Below are 22,451 nucleotides of genomic sequence, written 5' to 3' on the forward strand. Positions count from 1 at the left end.
AAAATCGCAGTGTGGAGTGAGAATAATCCTCATCTTGAAATCACGTGTAAGCTTTTCTTGAACAAGTGTTAGTTGGTCGGTGCTTCCAGAGTGTACCCCATCACCACCATCACCACCTCATCCATCCTCATCAGCTGAGCTGTGCCGCAATGCCGCCAAAATCATCATCAGCAGCAAAGCCAGGCGGCAAAGGCGCTGCATCGTCCAAAGCTAAAGCACAGCAGAACAGAGAAGAGGACCTTCAGCGAGAGCCATTGCAAGCCGTCGTACTTGCCGACGCCTTTTCAAAACGTTTGGATCCTTTGACTACCGACAGACCAGCGTGTCTACTGCCGCTATGCAACGTTCCGCTCCTCGACTGGACACTTGAGAATCTGGCTCTGGCTGAAGTCGAGGAGATTTTCATCCTTGCCAGTCGCTATTCAGATCAGATCAAGAAGCATCTCGCAACTTCGCCCGCCCGATATTCGCTCCCAAGGATCACCGTCATCGCCACCCCTGATGCACAATCGCTCGGGGATGTGATGCGAGAGCTCGATAGCAAGCAGATCATTCGCTCCGATTTCATTCTCATCCATGCCGACTCGGTCGCAAATATGGACCTCGCCAGCATCGTCGACGCGCACAAGCGACGTAGAAAGAAGGACAAGGACGCCATCATGACCATCTGCACCATGCCCGTCGGAAAGCGCAGCAGGATTCGCACCCCAGGCAACCTAGCGCTCTTCTTTGTCGAGCCTCACACGTCGCAGCTCGTGCACTATGCGCCCGTGCCTGCAGCGCCCAGGATGAGATCAACCAGCTTGCCGCTCGAAGTGTTCGACGAAGACGCTGCCGCCACCACCCACAGTCTCTCCCGCGGTGCTGAGGTGGATATTCGAAACGATCTCGTCGATTGCGGCATCGATATCTGCTCGGCAGATGTACCACCGCTCTTCTCGGAAAATTTCGACTACCAGACGCTTCGCCACGACTTTGTGCTTGGAATCTTGACATCAGATCTCCTGGACAGCAAGATCTTCGTTCATGTTGCGCCTACCGGTCCGCCAGCCTCGGCAGTTCAGATCGCTGGCTCTTCTTTTCCACAGACTGTCGGCGCTTCGCTCTACGGCCGCGGCTATGCAGCACGCGTCAAATCGCCCGCCGACTACGACGCCATCACAAAGGATGTCATTGGACAGTGGACGTATCCACTCGGTCCTGCCGGCTACCTTCCCGGTGGACAGCGATACAGCTCTCGCTCCGGTCTGCGCTTCGTCGGAGACAATGTCGTTCTCAGCCGAACCTGCCAGCTCGGCACACATACCCTCATCGGGTCTCAGTCCGAAATCGGCGACAAGGCCTCGCTGCACCAGTCTGTCCTCGGATCCTCTGTCAAAGTCGGCAGCCGTTCCAGCGTCTCTGGTTCTTACATTTGGGCCAACACCACCATCGGTGCCGGCTGCACCATCGAACGCAGCATCCTCGGTGCCAACGTCAAGATTCTTGATGGAGTCAAGATCAACAAGGGTTGCATCGTCGCAGATGGCTGTGTCGTGGGCCCCGACGTCGAGCTTGCCGCCTTCAGCAGGATTGCCAACAAAAGGTACAAGTCCGAGTTCGACTTTGACAGCGACAGCGAGCTCGAAGGCGGCGATGACGACTCTTTGCGTGCCAGTGACCGAGATGCAGGTGCTGCAGGCGCCAAAGACGCTTCGTCCAAGCAGCTCGGTGCTCAAGGTGTCGGCTATGTCTGGCCAGCATTGGGAGACAAGCCCATCAAACCCGAGGAAGCGATGGATTCGGAAGCTTCCGACGATGACGATGATGAAGACGAAGTCGACGAGATCGAACGCTCGCGCAACTTGCGGCTCATGCGACTGGGTGCGAATCTGGACGAGATGCAGATAGCCGATTCTCTATCGGATGTGTCATCCATCGGTGTCGGAGGCGATTCCGATGCCGACGAGGACGAGGACGACTTGGTGTCAGGCTCGGACGGCACCATGTCTTCCGACGACGATGACCTGCTCGGCGATTCAATGATGCTCGACGGAGGCGAGACCAACGTCGAGAAGCAAGCAGCAGTCAAGCGACTCGACGAGTTCCGCTCCGAAGCGACTGCATCGCTCGAACGAGCCTTTGAAGAGAATCACACGGTCGACGATGCAGCTATCGAGCTCAAGACTCTCCGCATGGCATCCAACGTTCCACTCAAGGAAGTGCGCAGAACCGTCATCGGCTTCATCCTGCAGAAATGCGATCCCGAACAACCCAAACAGATGCTCAAGGTGCTCGACAAATGGTGTCCCCTCATCTCCGTAGTCGCGGTGGACGATCAAATCGAAGCTCTCGCAACGGTGCAGCACTTCTGTGCGCTCAACGAAGGGTATTACAAGATCTTCTTGCCGCTCTTGAAAAAGTTTTACAACGACGATATCATCAGCGAGGAGAACATCATTGGATGGTGGAAGAGCCCGTTGAGTCGAGAGAGCGGCGAAGAGGTGGGCGGAGAGAAGAACGGACAGCTCAGGAAAGCGGCTGAAGAGGTGATTCGGTACATCTTGGAGAGTCAGGAGAGCAGTGATGAGGACGACGATGATGATGACGATGACGACGAGGATTCCGAGTGATGCTATAGCGCAGTTGACTGATCGCAATTCAAAATTCGACTAGCTATGCCAGTTTGTGATCACGCTTCAGACACATGCGGATGTAAGAGGTTCAGGAATGGGTGTGCGACGGGCACTTTTGATTCGGGCAAACTACCTCCCGCCTAGACCACCGAACCCGCTCCCGACTCCACCGCCGTACTTCAATCTATCAGCCTCGGCCTTCTCCTCCTCCCTCTTTCTCCTTGCATCCTCCTTCTCCCTCTGTTTCGCATCGTGCAGACTGATGTCATTCAACATGCAGTCGATTTCGGGGCTGACGATAAACTTCCTGTGCAGTTCACCCAGGCTTGTCGCCGTACGATTTGAGGGATCCAACAGCATGACTTGCTGCAGGAAGGTGCTCTGAGATCCACCGGTGACTTCCATGACTAGGTCGTCGCCGAATCGAAGGAAAACTCGTCCATCGCGGTATACGTTCAGCTTGCCGACGAGACCTTCTGCGGAGAAGGAAGTGGAGGAAAAGAGTTTCGAGTCTTTCTTGTCCTCCGTGTCCGAGTCTACACCGGAAGAGTCGTCAGAGTCGATCTCGGAGCTGCTGGGAAGGTCGTCTTTGCCAGCCTGACCGGCACCGCCAGTGGTTCCCGCTGCGAAAGACACACTGCGCCGTTTGGCCGCTGTCTCGGAAGCAGAAGCTGCTGCAGCTTTTGCGGTACCTTTGACTTCCTTCGGCGCCTTGAACTTCGGAAACAGCTGCGGGAACTGAAACAGGTAGAGAAGGTTTTCGGGACCGATATCATCTTGATCGTGGAAAACAAAGTCGTCGACAAGGTCATCCATGAGCTCTTCGCCTTCGCTTTCGGACAGATCGAGCGCGTCGGCGGTATTGATCCTCGACGTGTCAGCAGGTTGCGGTGTTGGTGATGCGCTTGAGATGGCGGTGGAAGTACCGTTCAAGGTCGACGACGCAGTGGGATCTAGGTCGATCATCATGTCGTCGGGGTCTTCGGATTTCACTCGAATAGCGCCCTTAGCATCGCGATCGTCCTTGCGGATACGGCCGTCCATTTTCTTCTGTCGAGCATCTGCTGCTTTTTGCTTGTCCTTCTTGCTCTCTTTTTCTGCGACACGAGGGAGCGCACGCGGTGCGAGCTCGTCGAGAACATGCACCTCGTCGAGGTCGACAATCTCGACCCCACCATCCTCTGGATCCGAGTACTGCTCTGCATCCTTGAGTTTGTCCGGGTTGCGGTAAGATGCACGATCGGGATCGGCCTTGGGGGTGTTGCTACGACTCGAGTCGACGCTCTCTGCTGCAGTTAGACTTGAACCGCCAGGTCCGATGGGAGCGACCTTCTTTGCGGTGGAGCGAGCAGAAGGGCCGAGCGCAAAGGGACCCGAGGCCGTCATCTGAGTCTGCTGACGTGGTGGACGTGCACCACCTCGACCTCGACCTCTACCACCGCGACTAGACGTCGAGCTGGATGGAACGGAGAGGGGAGAGGCCGTGGATGATTCGACTGTGTTGGACGAGGTGGGTGCGGGCGATTCGGAAGCCTTGCGACGCTGTGGCATGACGGGACGAAACTGCATGCGAACACCGGAGCCTGGTCCAGCAGAGCCCGCAGCGCTTCCAGAAGATGCATAGGATGAACGAGATGGAACCATGGATGCGCTCGAGGAGGTGGAAGCTCCTCGGCCGGGTGTTCCTCGTAAAGATGCTGCGCCGCGAAGAGAAGCTGCGCCTCGAAGGGGTCGTGCGGGCTGCGCAGGTCGACCTGAGGACGTGGCATCCTGCCCGGCGGACGATGAGCCCGAAGGCTGCTGCGATGGGTCTGACATGATGGGCTGCAACCTCGCTGCGAGAAAGAACGTTGAACTGTGAAGTGTAGAAGCACTGTTCCTCGTGTTGGTCTGAGAAGATGGTCTCTCTCGAGAAAAAATCTCGAGACCTTCGCGGTTGATGGCCGACTTCCGGAGACTCGCCCGATCTGCGTTGGATCGGACAGAGATTTCGTGTAGGCACGACCCAACAAAGCCAAAGAGACGAAAATGGGAAGGTTTTACAGCACCTCTTTTCCTTTTCAATCGATAAAGATGATGCAGCAAAAGTGAGAAGGAAATGTAAGCGAATCGGGGGTTGAGTGTCACTTTGCTCCACTTTCCAGCTTCTCGCTTTGACCGCTTTTTCACGGTGCCAACGACCGCATCTTTCCGCATCCGAGCCGTGTCCGCTCTCGCTCTAACCGTTAACAGCCGTGCGCACACGTTTCAACCATCCCTCCGTGATCTTCTTGCTCTTCCCTTCGTACCTTACACTCACTCTCCGCAAATCTTCTATTCCCGCCTACACTTGGCCAAAAATGTCTCTTTCTAGCAAGCTGGGTATCACTGATGTCGATCTCAAGGACAAGAAGGTCCTGATCCGTGTCGACTTCAACGTCCCCATGGACGGCGACACGATCACCAACAATCAGCGTATCGTCGCTGCCCTCCCTACCGTCAAGTATGCCATCGAGCAGAACGCAAAGGCGGTCGTGCTCATGTCGCACATGGGCCGCCCCGATGGCAAGGCCGTCCCCAAGTACTCGCTCAAGCCTGTCGCTGCCGAGGTTTCCAAGCTGCTCAACAAGGACGTCGAATTCCTTCCCGACTGCGTTGGCCCCGAGACCGAAAAGGCCGTCGAGGCCGCTACCGGCGGCAAGATCTTCCTGCTCGAGAACCTTCGATACCACGTCGAAGAGGAGGGCAAGGGCACCAACGAGGCCGGCGAGAAGGTCAAGGCTGACCCCAAGAAGGTCGAAGAGTTCCGTGCCAGCCTCACCAAGCTCGGTGACGTCTACATCAACGACGCCTTCGGTACCGCTCACCGTGCTCACTCGTCCATGGTAGGCGTCAAGCTGCCCCAGCGTGCTGCTGGTTTCCTCATGAAGAAGGAGCTCGAGTTCTTTGCCAAGGCGCTCGAGAGCCCCGAGCGTCCCTTCCTTGCCATCCTCGGTGGTGCCAAGGTCTCGGACAAGATCCAGCTCATCGACAACATGCTCGACAAGGTCAACTCGCTCATCATCTGCGGTGGTATGGCCTTCACCTTCAAGAAGACGCTCAACAACGTCAAGATCGGCACTTCGCTCTTCGACGAGGCTGGTTCGCACAAGGTCGCCGAGCTCGTCGAGAAGGCCAAGAAGAACAACGTCGAGCTCGTCTTCCCCGTCGACTACATCACCGCCGACAAGTTCGACAAGAACGCCAAGACCGGCTCTGCCACCGACGAAGAGGGCATCCCCGATGAGTGGATGGGTCTCGATGCCGGCGAGGAGTCGCGCAAGAAGTTCCGCGAGACCATCGTCAAGGCCAAGACCATCCTGTGGAACGGTCCTGCCGGTGTGTTTGAATTCGACAACTTTGCCGGCGGCTCCAAGGCCATGCTCGACGCCTGCCTCGAGGCCGAGAAGAACGGCTCGACTGTGATCGTCGGTGGTGGTGACACGGCCACCGTGGTGGCCAAGTACGGAGCTGAGGAGGGCATCTCGCACTGCTCGACCGGCGGTGGTGCCTCGCTGGAGCTTCTGGAAGGCAAGACGCTGCCCGGTGTCAAGGAGCTTTCCGAAAAGTGACTTGCGGCCGAGGTCGCTAGGCTGTAAGTGCTATGCCTATCCTGCTTTAAACTGCCAATCGAAACCCAATGACCCCATATTCAGCTTCAGAGTTGCAATAGTCCATGCGTATCGACTAGTCGAGGAGACAATCTCGTCGCCTTGGCTGTACATGAGAGCACTTGAGTTTGAGACATTTCCTCCGTCAAAGCATGATGAACATATTGAAGTTATCAAGCTCCTTGAATTGTTACATGTATACAACATTTCCGTCCTCCCGACAAGCGGTTTCTTGGCGCAGTTGGTTAGCGCGTCTCCTTAACAATTCTGGTCAGTTCAGATCGTTAGGGCTTACGGAGGAGGTCGCCGGTTCGAACCCGGCAGAAATCATCTTTTTTGCCTTTTTTTAGTTGCTCATCGCTGCTAGGAAGGCCCGTGGCAGTGAGTTGAATGATGAGATCCAAGCCCCACAAGTATTCGACAAGTGCCTCTCGGAACTGACATCGACGACGACGTACAAGAAAGCGAGCTGGATGATCGACCATTGTCACAATGTAGGGCTAGGTCGGCTCGCTGACCCTGCAAGGGTCGACATGCGCTGTGCAGTCAGATACATTGCAGCCACTACTTCCGAACGGTTCTCGAGATGCGATACGTCGATCCTTACGGCAGAAGCAATCAGCTGGATGCGGACAATGGGCGGATGGGCATGCCACACCTTGCCACGCCGCAAACGAGTTCTGTTTGCAAGCCTCCCTCCAAGCTGGCCAGTTCTTCTTGTCCGAGAAGATCTGCACTGCGAGCCAACCACTAAGCGAGAAAAAAATTCTTGGAAAACCGAGTCAGAGTCAGAGAATTGAAGTCTGGCTAATTGAACGGGAACGAGAGAAATCGCGTCTGCTCGGATTTGGGACTGCTGGCCTGTGCAGAGAGTGAGTGCGGGACAGAGAGAGCCTTATCAGTCGACCTTCTTGTGCGCTTTCGCTTTCTTCCAACTCCACCATCAACCAACGCTTGCACACTCACTCGACTCGATACAAGGTCGCACTTCCATCCCTCACATCTTCTCTCAGGAGCTTCAAACTACTCTTTACGACTCGTGCCAGCGAATTCACACCGCACAAGATGCCTGGACAGACCGGAAAGGTGCTTTTGGCCTACTCTGGTGGACTCGGTAAGTAGTCCGGGAAACAATCCGGAAAGCGGCTGTGCCTCCAGTTGCAGCTGTCACTCTTCCTGCTTCCGCTGCCCCTTGCGGGGTTCGGGCCATGTTGGACAGCTGCTGATTGTGCTTCCGCAGGTGACGCCGCATTCTGAAAGCTCGTGGACACCGTCGCTGACCATTGCTGCCTCCATCTCTGACGTATATGGACTTGTCATGTCCACCTCTTTCCCTTTCCAACCAATCGGGTGACTCGAAATTTTTTTCCTCTCCCAAATCCGCTTTTTTGGATTCTGAATTTTTCTCGTCGCCCTGCTTCCTGTGCCGCAACCACAAATTCTGGTGGTCCATCAATTCTTCCCGAACGCACCCTGATTTGGGTCGACCGATCACCATGCTCGGCATAAACACGCTGTTCGCACGCCTCTCGCTATCGTCGACGACACTACTACTCCTCTGATGCTGTTACTGCGCGCGCTCCTTCATCACAGACACGTCCACCATCCTCGCATGGCTCATCGACGAGGGCTACGATGTTATTGCCTTCATGGCCGATGTCGGCCAGGAGGAGGACTTTGAGGCTGCCCGCTCCAAGGCACTCAAGTGCGGTGCCAAGGACTTTATCCTCGCCGACCTCAAGCGTGAGTTCATCGAGGAGCTCATCTTCCCCGCCGTGCAGGCCAACGCCATCTACGAGGATGTCTACCTCCTGGGTACCTCGCTCGCTCGTCCCGTCATTGCTCGTGGCATGATCGAGGCAGCCGAAAAGACCGGCTGCCAGTACGTCTCTCACGGTTGTACTGGTAAGGGTAACGACCAGGTCCGTTTCGAGCTCGCCTTCTACGGCCTCAAGCCCGACATCAAGGTCATCGCTCCATGGCGAATCCCCGAGTTCTTCAACCGCTTCGCTGGTCGCTCTGCGCTGCTCGAGTATGCCGAGTCCAAGGGCATTCCTGTCACCCAGACCAAGGCTAAGCCCTGGTCGACCGATGAGAACCTGTTCCACATCTCGTACGAGGCCGGTATCCTCGAGGACCCCAACACCACGCCCCCCGCTGACATGTGGAAGCTCACCAAGAGCCCCGAGTCTGCCCCCGACACCCCCGAGCGTATCGTGATCGAGTTCAAGCAGGGTGTCCCGTCCAAGGTCAAGGTCCTCTCCTCGGGTAAGGAGCACACCGACCCCGTCGACGTCTTCCTCACGCTCAACGCTCTCGCCCGCGCCAACGGTATCGGCCGTATCGACATTGTCGAGAACCGATTCATCGGTGTCAAGTCTCGCGGATGCTACGAGTCGCCCGGTGCCACCATCCTGCGTGCTGCGCACTTGGACCTCGAAGGTCTCACCCTCGACCGTGAAGTTCGTCGAATCCGCGACCAGGTCATCACCCAAAAGTTTTCGGAACAGCTCTACTACGGATTCTTCTTCTCGCCGGAATGCGAGTTTGTCCGATCGTGCATTCCTCAGTCGCAAAAGACGGTCAACGGTCAGGTCAAGCTGGCCCTGTACAAGGGCAACGTCATTGTCGAGGGCCGAAGCTCCGAGGAGCTGCTGTACGACGAGAAGTTTACCTCGATGGACGAGCAGGGTGGATTCGACTCGGCCGCCACCAGCGGCTTCATCACGGTCCAGGCTATCCGTCTGCGCCGATACGGCCTCGGTCTCAGCGAGAAGGGTCAGGGTGGATCGGATCGCGACACTGCCTACGCGATTCGAAAGTAATTGCTGCGTGCAGAACACTCAATAGCGACTTTGTCTTTGCTTTGTACATATTAATCATCTAGCCGGTACACCCTCCTGCGCAACACGTAATTGCATTCAAGTTCTTCATGCTAGTTTGTCTGAATGTTGTTCGTTTTGAGGTTCATGAGCGGGATGACTGTGCGCCTCTACAGATCTTCTCAGTTGATGGGTTCTAAAAAAGAAGAGGACATACTTTCCGTACAAGAAAGAAGAAGTCGAGATAAAAAAGAAATTGACCAGCCTGGGGCTCGAACCCAGAATCTCCTGATTAACTCACAACTGCCCAGTGTTTACCTCCGAGGTTGCTTCGTAGTCAGACGCCTTACCATTGGGCCAACCGGCCAATTATGTTTGGCGAGCAAGTATTGCATTCATTCATGTATTAACCTGGACCACAGCTCCAATCCCGAACAGGGCCGATGCATTGACAGCTCGTTGGAAGAAGGGCGAGTTCGGGAAAATGCCGTGACTCGCTCGCGACTTTTGTTCTTGCGCACTTGTCCCCGCCGACCCTGACCACATCATCTTCGATCCTTCCACCACCAATTCTTTCGCCGACACGACTGCAACGATGACGTCCACAGCCGCCAAGATCCTCAAGAACGCCTCTTCGGGAGTGCTGCGCCTCGGAATGATGCCTGCCGATGGTATCGGACGCGAAGTGCTCCCCTGTGCTCAGAGGGTGCTTCAAAACACCCCCGGTGCACCCAAGTTCGAGTTCGTCCATCTCGACGCCGGATTCGAGCACTTCCAAAAGACCGGCTCGGCTCTGCCAGAGGAGACGGTCAAGGCGCTCAAGAGTGACTGCCACGGTGCCATGTTCGGTTCCGTCTCGAGCCCTTCCCACAAGGTCGAGGGTTACAGCTCGCCCATCGTCAAGTTGAGGAAGGAGCTCGACTTGTACGCCAACATTCGACCTGTCGTTGGTGTCAGGGGTACCAAGGACGATGAGAAGTTCATCGACAGTGTCATCATTCGCGAGAACACCGAGTGCTTGGTAAGTAGTGGATTTAGACGCCTGGTCACTGCTCTTGCAGTTGAACAACGTCGCGAAGATTTGATGCTTTGTGAGCGGTGTCAGGTACTGACTGTAAAACTCTGACTGCTTCATGCTATCCGCTCAAATGCCGGCCGTGTTCTGTGACAACAGTACATCAAATCTGAGACGAGTGAATCCGGTCCCGACGGCCAAATCTCTCGAGCCATCCGACAGATCACCGAAAAAGCTTCTACCCGCATTGGCAAAAAGGCCTTCGAAGTCGCCATCGCACGCAAGGAACTGCGCAAGACCACGCAGCCCTCCTACACCCCCACCGTCACCATCTGCCACAAGTCCAACGTGCTCTCAGTCACCGACGGCCTCTTCCGTACCTCCGTCCGCGGTGTGTACGAGCAGGATCAAAAGTCCAACGGCGGTGCTGGTCGATACGAGGGTGTCAAGCTCAACGAGCAGCTCGTCGATTCTATGGTCTACCGTCTCTTCCGTGAGCCTGAGGTGTTCGACGTTGTCGTTGCGCCCAACCTGTACGGTGATATCGTTTCGGATGCTGCTGCTGCTTTGGTGGGATCGTTGGGTCTCGTACCTTCGGTGAATGCTGGTGACAACTTCTTCATGGTCAGTTCTTCTCAACCCCCTCCTCTGACATTCCTTGCATCTCCAGACCTTTGTACTGACTCCTATCCTCGGTTTGAACATTGCAGGGTGAACCGGTCCACGGATCAGCACCGGACATCGCAGGTCAAGGCAAAGCCAACCCGATCGCTTCCATCCGTTCGGCCGCGCTCATGCTCGAATATATGGGCTACACAGAACCCGCACTCAAGATCTACACCGCCGTAGACCAAGTCATTCGCGAAGGCAAATACCTCACCCCTGACCTCGGCGGCTCGGCTACCACCACCCAGTGCGAAGAGGCCATCCTCAAGAAGATCTCGGACGCTTAATGGCTTAGCTTCTTGTTCCAAGCTGCTGATGCGCAGGTATAGTCGTTCTCTTGAATTTTCTCCAAAAGCCAAGGCACTTAGTTCTTTCTGATGGCGCAACAGACGGTATTGACGAGAGTGCAAGTGTTTGAAGGTGTAACCTTGATTGTGAGGATGGGCTTGCCTGGTTGCAATTGACAAAGGCTCGCTGTGGAGCCTATGTGCATCTCGATCGCTGCAATCCAGCTCAGGAAATATCGAAGACCGTGAAACGTTGCTGATGCACTGCCGCTCCAACAAGGGAGATGGTACCTGCACTCTCTTGGGTGGTGGTCAGACGAATCATCTTCACTTTCGAGATTTTTGGGATAAATGGTATATTTCTGCGATGCTGGCGCGCTCACATATGAATCCGGCCGGTTGGCCCAATGGTAAGGCGTCTGACTACGAAGTCCCTTCGGACCTTGACAATCAGGAGATTCTGGGTTCGAGCCCCAGGCTGGTCATTTTTTTTCTTTTTGGTTCGTCCTATCGTTTGCATTTTTTTTTCTTTTTTTCTTTCTTTTGTGATTGTACCGTTAGACCTTGCAAAACCACCTTTCCGAAAAATCTTACCTGTGCCGTCGCCCATCCGAGACCTCATACAAAACAGCATGGAAGGCCAGCCTCTCGAATCGAAGAAATCAGCAAAGAGCCTTCGGTATCTGGCAGGGCAAAAAAAAAGAGACACACCACGAGGGTCGAACATAAAAAGAAGAATGATTTCTGCCGGGTTCGAACCGGCGACCTCCTCCGTAAGCCCTAACGATCTGAACTGACCAGAATTGTTAAGGAGACGCGCTAACCAACTGCGCCAAGAAACCACGTGCTGTCACGCCCTGAGATTGCGTTTATATATAGATTGTAGCGCCAGCACGTCACCTCCCTCGACGAATCACCACCACCACTCCATCGTTGTCTCGCTAAACACACACCGAGCACAAGACAGCGCGAAACAATGCAATTCAGACGGGAGAGGGGGTATGTGTGGGTAGGCGTACATATGTGAGCTTAGCCTGCCAGGTAACACGTCAATCATTGCCGGCGGGGAAAACGTTTGTCGGACGTACTTCGACAAGTGCGAAAGCGAAAATGCGAGATGCGGGCCAAAACGGAATCGATGTCCATCGCTTACACGAGTATTACAGGCGATTCTGATAAGACAGAGGGGACATGGTATCGAGAGAAGGAAGAGTTGCGCTGGAGAAAGGGAAAAGGACGAGCATACGCTTTCCCTGTGTGCGCGTGCGATGCTGAGGTCTGGGTGGATGTATGCTTGCGTATATGTGTATCTGCTGTGAGCTGAGCAAGCTGGACAACTTAGTTTGCGGCGCTGTCGGGGTAGTACGATCCAAACTGCTGCTGCTGCTGCTGCTGTTGTTGCCTCTTCATCGAGTGAGCGTTGCCAGCGTCCAGATCGCCACCTCCCATCGAGGGCGACAACACGGTCGCCATCGAGTAGCCGCCAGCAGCCAAGCCTGGAGCGTTCATTGCTCCGCTGTCTCCGCTACCGGCGACGGGGAATGGCTGCGCATTGTAAGCTGCGGCGTGCGGAAGCTTGCCACTTCCAGGTCGCGATACGGGTCTGGCTTCCAGCTTGTGCTCCAGTCCGTCGCTGCTGCCGGGCGCACCTGCGTTGCCTGCCAGCCCAGTTTTTGCATGCACGTCAGTAGGCGACGCGGTAGACGTAGTTGCAGGTGACGGGAACGCGTTCACAAGGCCGCCGGCCAGCTGCGTTCGCTGCTGCTGCTGTTGAAGGCCATCGTCACCACTCATGCCAAAGTTCGGGTACGGGTGAGACTGGTGTTGCGAGCCGTACGAAGGAACGAGTCCAGCCTGTGAGCTCATCTGCAGCCCATGCGGTGCTTGTGCGCGCTCGTCGTTGTTGGCCCCACGCGACGAGGCGTACTCAGCATTCATGCCCGGGTTCGAACCGTCCGACATGGTCGATGGCCACGCCGCATCCATTCGACCAGGGAAGCTGCGCGAGCTGCCGGGCTCGCTCTGAAATCCCTGTTGCTGCCCATCTTGATATTGCAGATCATTGCGAAAGTGGCCAAAGTCGCGCGAGGGAGCACCGTCATACGGCGCTCGGCTGTTGCTCCCGCTCTCGCTGTTCTCGAGCTTGGACAAGGTCGCAGCGCGCTTGCGGTTGTCGCTTGACTTCTTGTTGCCGATGCCGCAGCCTTTGACCAGGACGTGTCGCTTGAGAGCGTCCTTGCGGCTGAAGGCCTTGTCGCAGTAGCCGCAAGGGAAGGGCTTGACCGCCAAGTGGATGCGTGCGTGACGCTTGAGATCGTGGTTGCGACTGAAGATCGCGTCGCACGCAGAGCATTTGAATTGCTTGGGAGGCGGGAGCGACGATCTGGCCTTGAACCTGTTCTTGTCCGCAGCCGACGTTAGCGTGAGGCGTGCAACTTGACCGGTGGGCGCAGGCATGCCGGCAAAGGCATCGAGCGAGTTGGGGCCGAGAGGCCACAACGTCTCTGCAGGTGGATCGTAGGAGCCGCTCATGACCTTGGGATACGGATCGCTGCCAGAGGCGAGGGACGATTCGCCATATCCGGCGTTGACATTGCCGAGGTAAGGCCCCTGACCGTTCATAGGCGGTTGGGATCGCTGACCCGTCGGCGTCATGAAAGAAGCAGTAGGATACTCGGCGTAGTCGGCCGAAGAGCTTGCGCCCATGCCCCAAGGCTGTTGGGCAGGTTGGCTGTATACGATGGGGTTGCGCAGCGCAGACGAGGAGCCCTCGTACGTATAGTTGGCTGGATGACCTTGCTGGCGGACAGCATCAGGCTGTGGAAAGCCGTGGGAGAACGCGCCCGAGTCTCTGGACCTGTCGGGCGCGCTTCCTTGCTGCGGCTGGTACTGGAGGCGGCTGACCGGCCACATCGGCTCGGCTGGATCTTCCATCTTTGGCCTGCGATCGTAGCCGAACGAGTTGAAGGAAGACAGTGGCGCCATTCCGGGGTGATGCTGACCGAGGCCGTACTGGCCGACTCCGTCGTGACGATATGCAACGGCCATTGGCAGATGATGCGTAGATGGCAGGAGAGGGAGTTTGTTGGTGCTGCTTGACGGCAGCGGGAAGACGGTACACTCGGAGCGGCAGGTTGTGTGCCGGACTGAGTGTCGCAACGAAGTTGAAATTGAACGCGGGGTCTTCTTCTTTTATGTCAAGGGAGAGGTGCCGCGTTGCTGTTCTTGGAGCCTAGGGGGCGGTACCGGAAGGATCTGAGAGGGCGCGCTGCTGATCCAAAGCGCTGCAAGACCGCTTGAGAGAAGTCAGTCTTTTTAATGATGTCCCAGATCGGCGAACAAAAATGGGGTACCTTAGGCTGTTCAGCTAGACGGAGGACCGAGACGGCGCCGGTTTAGAGCTTGAGGCAGCGTGTCTTGACACCGAAGTCAAGGAGACCCGCGGCGGAGATATGAACTTGTTCCCGGTAAAAGCGCACAATGGCGGCGGTGAAACGAGACAGCGTATCCGGCGTAAGCCGAGCCTGATAGCCTTGAGCAGCGCACAGATGCAAACAGGTCGAGCCGAAGGAGAGCGGCTATCGATTAACGTGACTGGGAATGCAGCAATGAAGCTGGTTGTTGGACGATCTTCTTGGGATCGTTTAGCCGCCGTTGGCGCTGCGGGGCTTCGTTGCGTTGGGCGGGTGGGAACAGGGTTGACCGATCGGTCAACGAGCAAGGTTAGAAAGGGTGTAGACGCAGGTTCTAGCCAAGTGGGTGATTTGAAAAGCTCCGAGAGACGAAATGAACCGTCTCTATCCGTCTAGAGAACGGCACCGTTCCAAAGTGGGCTGCGTCGAGCCAGTCGTGTTGTAAGCAGCGCTACAATGGCCTGCTAAGGCAAATGAAATAGCGTTAGACATCAACAGCATCAAGGCATGGCATCAGATGCGAGCAACGGGATCGTTGCAAAGGGATCGAGCGCCATGATGGCCAAAGTCGATGCATGGGAAGGATGACGGATGATGGAGAGGTAACGGTTACGATGGCGCATCACGAGCCAGAGTAGGTGAGACAGCAGAGCAAAGCAAAGCAAAGTAGAAGCATGTCAGTGGACAATTTCTCTACCACAAGCGAAACAGCCGAAGCGCATGACGTTCTAGCGGTGGCTTTGAGAATGAGAAGCTTGCGATTCCATGATCGGCAAGGGGACCCGGGACTCGGAGTCAGGCTGCAGCATTGCTGTGTGGATGAATCAGAGCCAACAAAGGAATAGCGAGCCTCGCCTCGGGCGGAGGCCAAGCTCGGCCATCACGAGGCAGAGGACATATATGCAATGTGTCTTTGATGCTTGTGACGCCGCTGACACTGTGCATATGCACTGCGCCACGAGATACGGGCGCGCGCCGGCGAATTCTGTTGCCAAGGTAGGGTGCGGATGAAATGACAAGGAACGTTGCGCAGTTGTGACAAGGTTTCATCTCGAAACTAGATTTGTCTGCTTCTGTGCAGGCAATCAGAGGCGTCCGCTTCCCGGCTCCCGGCTGAAGCAGCCGGTGGAACGCACACTTGGGAGTGGCGCTCAAGAGTGGCGTTGATGATGCTCGTCCGCCTTGACACGAGGGACGTCGGTGCGCCGCATTCCAACGCATGACCTCCCAGAAGCAAGGATCACGCATGCAGCAGGCCAAGGATGAGAAAGAGGGGAGGGATGCGCGTCAAGATTGGGACTTGTACTTACGAATTTGGAGAATTAGAATGCCAATGCACGACCTCTGTGGTGAACTATGCCAAACAGAAGTCGACGCTGATTAAGTCGTGGACACGCAGGCGCTGAAAGTGATCGCGGGGGAGGCAGGTTGCCAAAGTGACTTGATCCGGCTCGGATACGAAACGAAGGCTTTACGGGCAGCAAGTCGGACGAAATGTCGAAGGGTGGAGCTGGTGAACGAGCTTTGCAGATGCCTGCTGACGCCGAGTCAGTGCAACGGGTTGACGAGTCGAAGTTTGGCGGGCCTTTCCGAACGCGATAAGCCGATCGACGAGGATCCTGTTGGTGAGCTTAGGTCAAGTCCGGTAGAACTCCGAGGGCCTGCGTTGAGTGACGAAGAGGAGGCTGGAGAAGAAAAAGAAGGATGAAGAGTAGAGATGGCGAGTCGATACCAAAACGGAGTGTATCGATTCGATCGTGTGGATGAGAAGGAGGTGGTCGTGAAGGAAGAGGGATCAACAATCGAGGGCGTGTCCCTGGTTTTGCAAGAGGCGATGAAGTCGAATGCCTCGGTCGCGCCGACTTAAGGTGTTTGGCGGCTAAGCAAAGTTGCAGCGCTTCTGCAGCAGAGCACCCAAGGTTTGGCGAGAGGAGTTGGGAGCAGCTGCGTAAGGGTTACGAGTCGGTCAGAGGCGCGTGCGGAGAAGCTCTTAGGCAGAGGCTCGGGAGGATGACTGAGAGTCAAGCGAAGGGTGGAGAGTGAATGAGGCGAGAGAGAGGGGAAGAGCGACCGGCGCCACACAACCAAAAGATATGGGTGTAGTCACCAGAGGAGACAGACTGTCTAGAGGCACTTCGGAGTTCCCGAGAGCGGCAAGAAAGAGGAAGCGGAACGGAAGGGAATCTGAGAGAGTCAATCAGCGGCTGCAGCAATGACCAGCATCGGTTGCAGCAGGTCTCAATCGACCCTAGAAGCAGCAACAGCATCAGAGTGACCTGCACAATCAGCGCCCTGTGCAGACGACTCACCATCCGAAGAGTTGGAGATGCAGCTGCAGAAGGCTGCATGCCACAAGTGACCGGTATCTGACGGCAGGGCAGAGGCGTGTTGAGGCAGAAAAGACAGGCGCCCCCGCTCAGAAAAAAAAAACATAAAAGCCAAAAAGAAATTAGAAATGTAGCTAAATGTCATTCGACGGGTGAGACACGCTGCCAAGCGGTCATTCCGGTCGGCCGGGCGTATCGGCGCGTGTCCAGAAAGCTAAGAATGACAAACGCCTCTCTTTGCAGGTGGGCAGCAGTCAGCAGTCAGCGGAAAAACCGAGGAAAATAGTCCCGAACGTTTCTTCGCTCTCTCTTTGGATCTCGAAAAATCGAAGTATGTGTTGGTGTGTAGGCGTGGGACCGATCTGGCCGGTGCCGAGCCGAGTCGGATCGGACTTGAAATTGAGACACGACAGGCGCTGGCGAACAATAGAGCAGGATCGACATGCTTTGATATGTCAGAACAACAACGGTCACACCACGCCCTTGTCCAAGACGATGTAGGCGAGCTCCATAGCACGATAGGACCAAATTGACACATCGAAAGGGAGTGAGCTGAGACATTTGTGGAGATGGACATCGAGGTCAGCGACCAACGAAGGACGAACGATGAACGACGTAATGGGAGGTCACGATCGCACCTGAATTTTGAGTTGAGTCCGCGCTGGAGGAATGCGACAACGCTGCAGAAGCAACTGCTGAAAGGAGCGTGCATGTCGTGGTGGCTGCACCGGGTTGGACGGAAAGGGAGGAAGCCTGCAAGCCGATGTACATTGAGAGGGTCGAGGGGAAACGTCACCTCGAGGTAAGTTGACTTTGTGCTTTCGACGTGTTCCAGCCGGATGGGTTCAGAGACACGACCTCGCCAAGAGCGCCAGGATGTAAGGGGAGGCATTCGAGAGGAGATTGACGGCTAAGAATCTTGCCAAACTAACGGTTTGCGAGCTTGGTTCAGGAAAACAAGTGTAAAACGAAAGATAAAAAGAAAAGAAAGAAAAGTATTTGAAATTGGACATACTCAGAGTATGGCGCACTCGCGGACGCTGGGCTGACGACCCATTCCTGTCGTTTCGTCGTCGCTCTCTTCGAAGGCCGCAAGCCACATTGTGCACATGTGTTGTCGTACCCAGGAGTGCCTTGTTGACGACGGCTATCACCTCGGCATTAGGCGCTCGAGACGATGTCAGCGAGATCATCCAAGACGGAGGGATGACAGCGGATCGTCGCTGGTTCAAGATCCCTGTTTCAGCTCGGCTCGCCTCGCCTCGCGTTGTTGGTTGAGTTCGGCTAGCGCAGCTGAAACGATCGAGCCAGAGCTGACGAGTCAGCTCGGAAAGTCACTCGTGACGTGTTGGTTGTCGCTGTTGCGGCTGAAGCTGGCACTCGTGCTGACGCAGGACTACACGAGCAACAAGATGTTGTTTGCGTTTCAATCGTTGCCGCCCAAACGAACGAGATGCTGTTCTACTTCACGTGTTGCGCGTGTTGCGGCATGAGCAACGTGCAAGAACAGGTGAGACACGTCTTTCAAATGTCGCCGTCAGGCTCCGTTCATGTTGGCTGGCACAAGGAAGCCAAAGCTTCCGGATATGCAGATCGCACGAGTCGAAGCGTGAATCGACCGCTTAAGCGTCTCACCGGTGCGGTTTTGACTTGGTCGAGGAGCTTCGTCTATACTATACGCATATGCCGTGACGAGTCTCGACGCCTTGCACCGGGTGCGTGTTGCGGCCCTCTCCTTCCCTCATGCCAGCCGTTCCGACTTCCAATGCAGGGGTACGACAGCGGACGAGATCCGCTTGAAAATGACAGCCGCGACGACAGGGCGGTGATGGAGCCATCATCCGGCACATAGGCACTATTCAGGAGAACGACAATGAAGAGAAAGAGGTGGTGCTGCGCTTTACTCGCTGAAGTCTGCTAGCCTACCGTCAGTCAACACCTGGCATCGACGAGGGACGTGGTGCCAAACTAACTGTCAGCGGAGCGAGCAACACAAAATCCAGAGTCGGGTCAACTTGGCTAGCTGCCGCCTCCTCGCATTCCCGATTCACTGGTACGCGGTGATCGAGCGCGCACGAAACTTTTTGCGCACATTCTCACACACGGCCGCCTTGTTGCTTGCTGCCTCGCTTGAGACCGGTGGAGGGGGATCGTGCTCAAATTGCCGCAAGCGACGACGATGTACCAGAAATATTTCCAAGTTCGGCTAGGATCCTCTCCACTGGAACGCGGTTCCAATCGAACGGAATGCGACCAGCTGCGCGCGCGGGTTTTGGGCTTGGCACCTGTCTCGCTGGTTAAAGCTTATTCAGAATATTTGCATCGCTGTCCCCACTGCCGAGGCTGGACCGCGCGCTGCAGGCTGGCTCCTTTTGAAACACCGCCGCGTCGTTCCCACCCCCCTTCCTGTGTCTGGCAGCAGAAATCGAACCAGAACGGCTCAAGTTGAGGCGCCGTGCGCGACAATCTTTCTTTCGTGCTTCGCTGCTTCAGCATTGGCGACTTCAAGATTCGAACTCTCCAAAGACTCGGCCAAGGCCTCGAACAGCATGGACAGGCGAAAGCCGGCCTACAGCAGAATAGTCGATGGGCAGCATGGCACCAGCTGTGCGTTACCGATATGCAGAGTGACTTCTGCTGGGACATATGCTGAATAGGCACACGTCACTCGAGCTGGCGGAGGGGCTCTGTTGAGCGCGCCACTGGAATGTCCACGGCAATTGTACCCCAGGGACGACGACGGTGCAACCGGGATCTTTTGCAGGCTGCTTCATTGAGCTGTAGTTCAAGGACCCTTCGTTGTCATGCTTCTCACCGGCATGCGCAGATCGATCACGACGCTCTTCGAACAGTGCGTTGTCTGCGCGTGTCGCAAACAAGACGGTCCACGCTCATTCATACGGGCCAAGCCTGAGCTCACCCTTTCTAGGCAGTTAGACGAACAAGCTGTGGCTTGAACCCCACCTTGAGAAAGGAACGTAACGAGGGAAGAAGCGTACAGCTCACTCAGCTGAGACGAACATTACTTCCCGCATGCTTGCAGAGATGCAACTCCCAGGCCGGGAGGACGCTAGATCATCGTCATTCATGTACGGGCACAGCACGCGAGACCAAGTACGTACGAACCGTGGTCTCTTCGAACCTCGGCCAGCAAATCGAGAAACCAGCGTCGTGACCTTGACGGTGCGAACTGGCATGTGGTTGCACGCCACTCTCGGATAGCGAAACACACGCATGCAATTTTTCGAACGGGGGCACTGCAAATGAAACGCGCCAATCTAAATGCGCCTATCTCCAGCAACCGTTCACGTGTGCAGCTGAACAGCGGGGCAAGCCACGATGCCTGAAAAAAAAAATTGCTGCGTCCGCCGCAGTGATCCATGAAACCAAACGGCGGTCTAGATTGTGCTGAAACGCAGGCTCTTGAGATCGGGTCGGGCATCTTAGTTGTTTTTGAATGACCGCTTCGCTTGGCTGTGTCGATTGACCCTGCAACACTGTAAACCGCGGTTGAAGTCAGTGCGGTGACGGAGTCCAAAGAGAAGTCCGACCAACCAAAAAAATCAAAATATAAGACACAGTCAATTATTGTATAGAGTCGAAATGAAACCATGTCAGCTGCGCAAGAACCGGAACGGAATCGTCGAACCTGAACCCTTTGAAACCTCGCCAACTGACTGCTGTGTGTGCGCCACCGAGATCTCATCGGTCACTCGATGCATCTTCATACTTCGTCCGAAAGCTCCTTCCAGCACTGCATCGCCGTCCACCCAGCACTAACAGCGAACCGAATTCAAGTTCAAGGAAAGATGCACTTCGGGATCGTGCCGAAGCAGACGTTGTGAGGTGACTCTCGATGAACAAGAAAGGCAGGTTGGAATACAAAAAATGATTTTCACCTCATCTCGGACACGACAAGCACCTGCAGGCGTTGTAGATAAATCGGCTAGTCGACGCTGCAGTCCCAGACCGCCGAAGCCAACGTCAGTTGCTCCTGCTGAATCGCCTCGGTTACTGAACGGGGGATCGAGCGCTTCCATCCCGGTTGAGCTCGATCCGAAGCGTGCCTTTGATTTCAAACACCGCCGCTAGGTCTCGGCCTGGCTACGAAACGGACGGTACAGCAGCTCGGTTTCATATTGACTGGACTGGGCTGAAACAATCTGACGGCTGAGGCGAGATTCTTCCGCGCGAGGACGTTTCGTGCCATTGTCGATGTTGTCAAGAATGCGTAAGCTGCTTTCAGAATGCTGACGGTGTTTGGTCACGCCACTGGCTGGGGAAAGGAAACAGTAAGAGACAAAGGTCGGCCGTGCAGAAGCCCCGTTCCTGTCCCCATGTCCACCGGGTTGCAATGTACTGGACCCGGATGTCGCCAGACTCGGCGGAGTCAGAAAGGTAAAGCAGCGAGGTGCATGTCTCGTTGCCATCTCTGTTTCGCTCTTAATCACCGTCGCGCTCTAGCCGATGCTACACGCTCTGATGCACGCATGCAGGACCATCCGGGTTCATTTGCAGCGAGGAACGGGACATCCGAGCCTCTACACCTGCAGATGCGAGACTGGCATGTCTTGGTACAGGAGTCGCGTACCACTCTGGGTGGGGGCTCTCTTACGTACAAGTGATGACTCGTACCTCGGATTCCGATCTTCGTTGAACAGCACGTGACTTAGCCGCCGCTGGGTGTAGGTTGTGTCGTAACGACACCTCCATTACAACTACACTCTTGAGCCAGTATTCAGAATGGCTCGACGACGACTCGGTCTCTTCACGGCCGAGATGCTACGCACGGTGTGTCCGCCAATCCCCCAGCCCCGGCTTGAGCGCGATCAACTCCATTTTGATCCATCTCCAGCTCGACCCAGACCAAAACACCATCAGCCCGTCCATCTTCCATGCAAGGCGCAACTTGCATCGAAAAAGGAAAACGCGGCATGTCGGACACTCAAGGCGAATCTGCAGCAGACGCATCGAACGCGAGGGTGCAAAGCATTTGTATCTGAACCTAGACTCCGACGGCCCGGCACCGGAACGAACACGCAACATTTGTACTTCTTGGCATTGTCTCCTTCAGAATCGGCATCTTGGACTTGCCAGTGTCAGCGTGGACGGATGAGGTGGAAACTGACAGCCTAATAACCCGAGTAGTGCGAACCAATTGTGCCAAGGCACCGTCTTTGAACTCCGGGAATCTCTCGCCTGGATAAATCACGTGTAACGGCGATTTTCCAGACAGACTCCGTCGCAGGTGTCCGTGCTGGTGAAGCACTCGGTCTCGCCGTCTCAGTCAAGAGCAAACCGAGAGCTCTGCAGGAGGAAATTCAGGTGTCCGACTTTGTGCGCAGCCATATTGGGATTTGAGAGGAGTAGAGTGTCGCTGCCCAGCATCGAGCGCTCAACCCGGATCGGAAATCCCGAGCAGCCGCAATTTCGGTCGTGCAGAGTCTCGATCAGGCTACCCACCATCGTGGTGATTCCAGATCCGAAAGAGCTGGTTGTGTCGCGGGAACACCGGCCTAGATCGAGTCCTTTACGCTGGCTCGAATGAAGTTCCGCGATGCGAATCTGGTCTGACACGCTCGCGAATTCCTCAGATGAGGATCGATCAGAGTGGACAGTTCGCCTCATGTCCAGACCGGGAAAACCAGAGCGCAGGTCGGTGAACTTCCCCCCCCCC

General features: G+C 55.7%; 10 protein-coding genes and 4 non-coding genes across 14 annotated transcripts; 7 read left to right on the plus strand and 7 right to left on the minus strand.

The window, feature by feature from the left end:
* Positions 1 to 149: 149 nt before the first annotated feature.
* Positions 150 to 2,612, plus strand: PHSY_006065 (hypothetical protein; the record flags this gene model as incomplete). The annotated part of the gene is made up of 1 exon (XM_012336668.1): positions 150 to 2,612. The coding sequence occupies one exon, from the start codon at positions 150 to 152 to the stop codon at positions 2,610 to 2,612; it is 2,463 nt and encodes an 820-aa protein (XP_012192058.1).
* Positions 2,613 to 2,744: 132 nt separating this feature from the next.
* Positions 2,745 to 4,811, minus strand: PHSY_006066 (hypothetical protein; the record flags this gene model as incomplete). The annotated part of the gene is made up of 1 exon (XM_012336669.1): positions 2,745 to 4,811. The coding sequence occupies one exon, from the start codon at positions 4,809 to 4,811 to the stop codon at positions 2,745 to 2,747; it is 2,067 nt and encodes a 688-aa protein (XP_012192059.1).
* Positions 4,812 to 4,954: 143 nt separating this feature from the next.
* Positions 4,955 to 6,205, plus strand: PHSY_006067 (phosphoglycerate kinase; the record flags this gene model as incomplete). Its single annotated transcript, XM_012336670.1, has 1 exon — positions 4,955 to 6,205. The coding sequence occupies one exon, from the start codon at positions 4,955 to 4,957 to the stop codon at positions 6,203 to 6,205; it is 1,251 nt and encodes a 416-aa protein (XP_012192060.1).
* Positions 6,206 to 6,470: 265 nt separating this feature from the next.
* Positions 6,471 to 6,574, plus strand: PHSY_007653. The gene has a single exon. It is a non-coding gene; the product is annotated as a tRNA-Val (tRNA).
* Positions 6,575 to 7,309: 735 nt separating this feature from the next.
* Positions 7,310 to 9,069, plus strand: PHSY_006068 (argininosuccinate synthase; the record flags this gene model as incomplete). The annotated part of the gene is made up of 2 exons (XM_012336671.1): positions 7,310 to 7,358; positions 7,838 to 9,069. The coding sequence occupies 2 exons, from the start codon at positions 7,310 to 7,312 to the stop codon at positions 9,067 to 9,069; spliced, it is 1,281 nt and encodes a 426-aa protein (XP_012192061.1).
* Positions 9,070 to 9,323: 254 nt separating this feature from the next.
* PHSY_007654 lies at positions 9,324 to 9,433 on the minus strand. Its single transcript has one exon. It is a non-coding gene; the product is annotated as a tRNA-Arg (tRNA).
* A 228-nt stretch (positions 9,434 to 9,661) lies between these two features.
* On the plus strand, positions 9,662 to 11,034 carry PHSY_006069 (isocitrate dehydrogenase; the record flags this gene model as incomplete). The annotated part of the gene is made up of 3 exons (XM_012336672.1): positions 9,662 to 10,087; positions 10,241 to 10,705; positions 10,792 to 11,034. 3 exons carry the CDS (start codon positions 9,662 to 9,664, stop codon positions 11,032 to 11,034), a joined length of 1,134 nt encoding a protein of 377 aa, XP_012192062.1.
* Positions 11,035 to 11,427: 393 nt separating this feature from the next.
* Positions 11,428 to 11,519, plus strand: PHSY_007655. The gene has a single exon. It is a non-coding gene; the product is annotated as a tRNA-Arg (tRNA).
* Positions 11,520 to 11,772: 253 nt separating this feature from the next.
* PHSY_007656 lies at positions 11,773 to 11,876 on the minus strand. The gene has a single exon. It is a non-coding gene; the product is annotated as a tRNA-Val (tRNA).
* A 496-nt stretch (positions 11,877 to 12,372) lies between these two features.
* PHSY_006070 (potential zinc finger protein) lies at positions 12,373 to 13,947 on the minus strand (the record flags this gene model as incomplete). Its single annotated transcript, XM_012336673.1, has 1 exon — positions 12,373 to 13,947. The coding sequence occupies one exon, from the start codon at positions 13,945 to 13,947 to the stop codon at positions 12,373 to 12,375; it is 1,575 nt and encodes a 524-aa protein (XP_012192063.1).
* An 892-nt stretch (positions 13,948 to 14,839) lies between these two features.
* On the minus strand, positions 14,840 to 17,666 carry PHSY_006071 (hypothetical protein; the record flags this gene model as incomplete). Its single annotated transcript, XM_012336674.1, has 3 exons — positions 14,840 to 14,908; positions 16,757 to 16,813; positions 17,571 to 17,666. 3 exons carry the CDS (start codon positions 17,664 to 17,666, stop codon positions 14,840 to 14,842), a joined length of 222 nt encoding a protein of 73 aa, XP_012192064.1.
* Positions 17,667 to 18,263: 597 nt separating this feature from the next.
* Positions 18,264 to 18,626, plus strand: PHSY_006072 (hypothetical protein; the record flags this gene model as incomplete). The annotated part of the gene is made up of 1 exon (XM_012336675.1): positions 18,264 to 18,626. The coding sequence occupies one exon, from the start codon at positions 18,264 to 18,266 to the stop codon at positions 18,624 to 18,626; it is 363 nt and encodes a 120-aa protein (XP_012192065.1).
* A 2,236-nt stretch (positions 18,627 to 20,862) lies between these two features.
* Positions 20,863 to 21,487, minus strand: PHSY_006073 (alpha-1,3-glucan synthase Ags2; the record flags this gene model as incomplete). The annotated part of the gene is made up of 2 exons (XM_012336676.1): positions 20,863 to 21,050; positions 21,394 to 21,487. The coding sequence occupies 2 exons, from the start codon at positions 21,485 to 21,487 to the stop codon at positions 20,863 to 20,865; spliced, it is 282 nt and encodes a 93-aa protein (XP_012192066.1).
* A 570-nt stretch (positions 21,488 to 22,057) lies between these two features.
* On the minus strand, positions 22,058 to 22,402 carry PHSY_006074 (DNA replication ATP-dependent helicase dna2; the record flags this gene model as incomplete). Its single annotated transcript, XM_012336677.1, has 1 exon — positions 22,058 to 22,402. One exon carries the CDS (start codon positions 22,400 to 22,402, stop codon positions 22,058 to 22,060), a length of 345 nt encoding a protein of 114 aa, XP_012192067.1.
* Between the last annotated feature and the right edge of the window lie 49 nt (positions 22,403 to 22,451).

The sequence above is a fragment of the Pseudozyma hubeiensis genome, assembly GCF_000403515.1.
Source record: "Pseudozyma hubeiensis SY62 DNA, scaffold: PHS57, whole genome shotgun sequence".
NCBI classification, from domain to species: Eukaryota; Fungi; Basidiomycota; class Ustilaginomycetes; order Ustilaginales; family Ustilaginaceae; genus Pseudozyma; species Pseudozyma hubeiensis.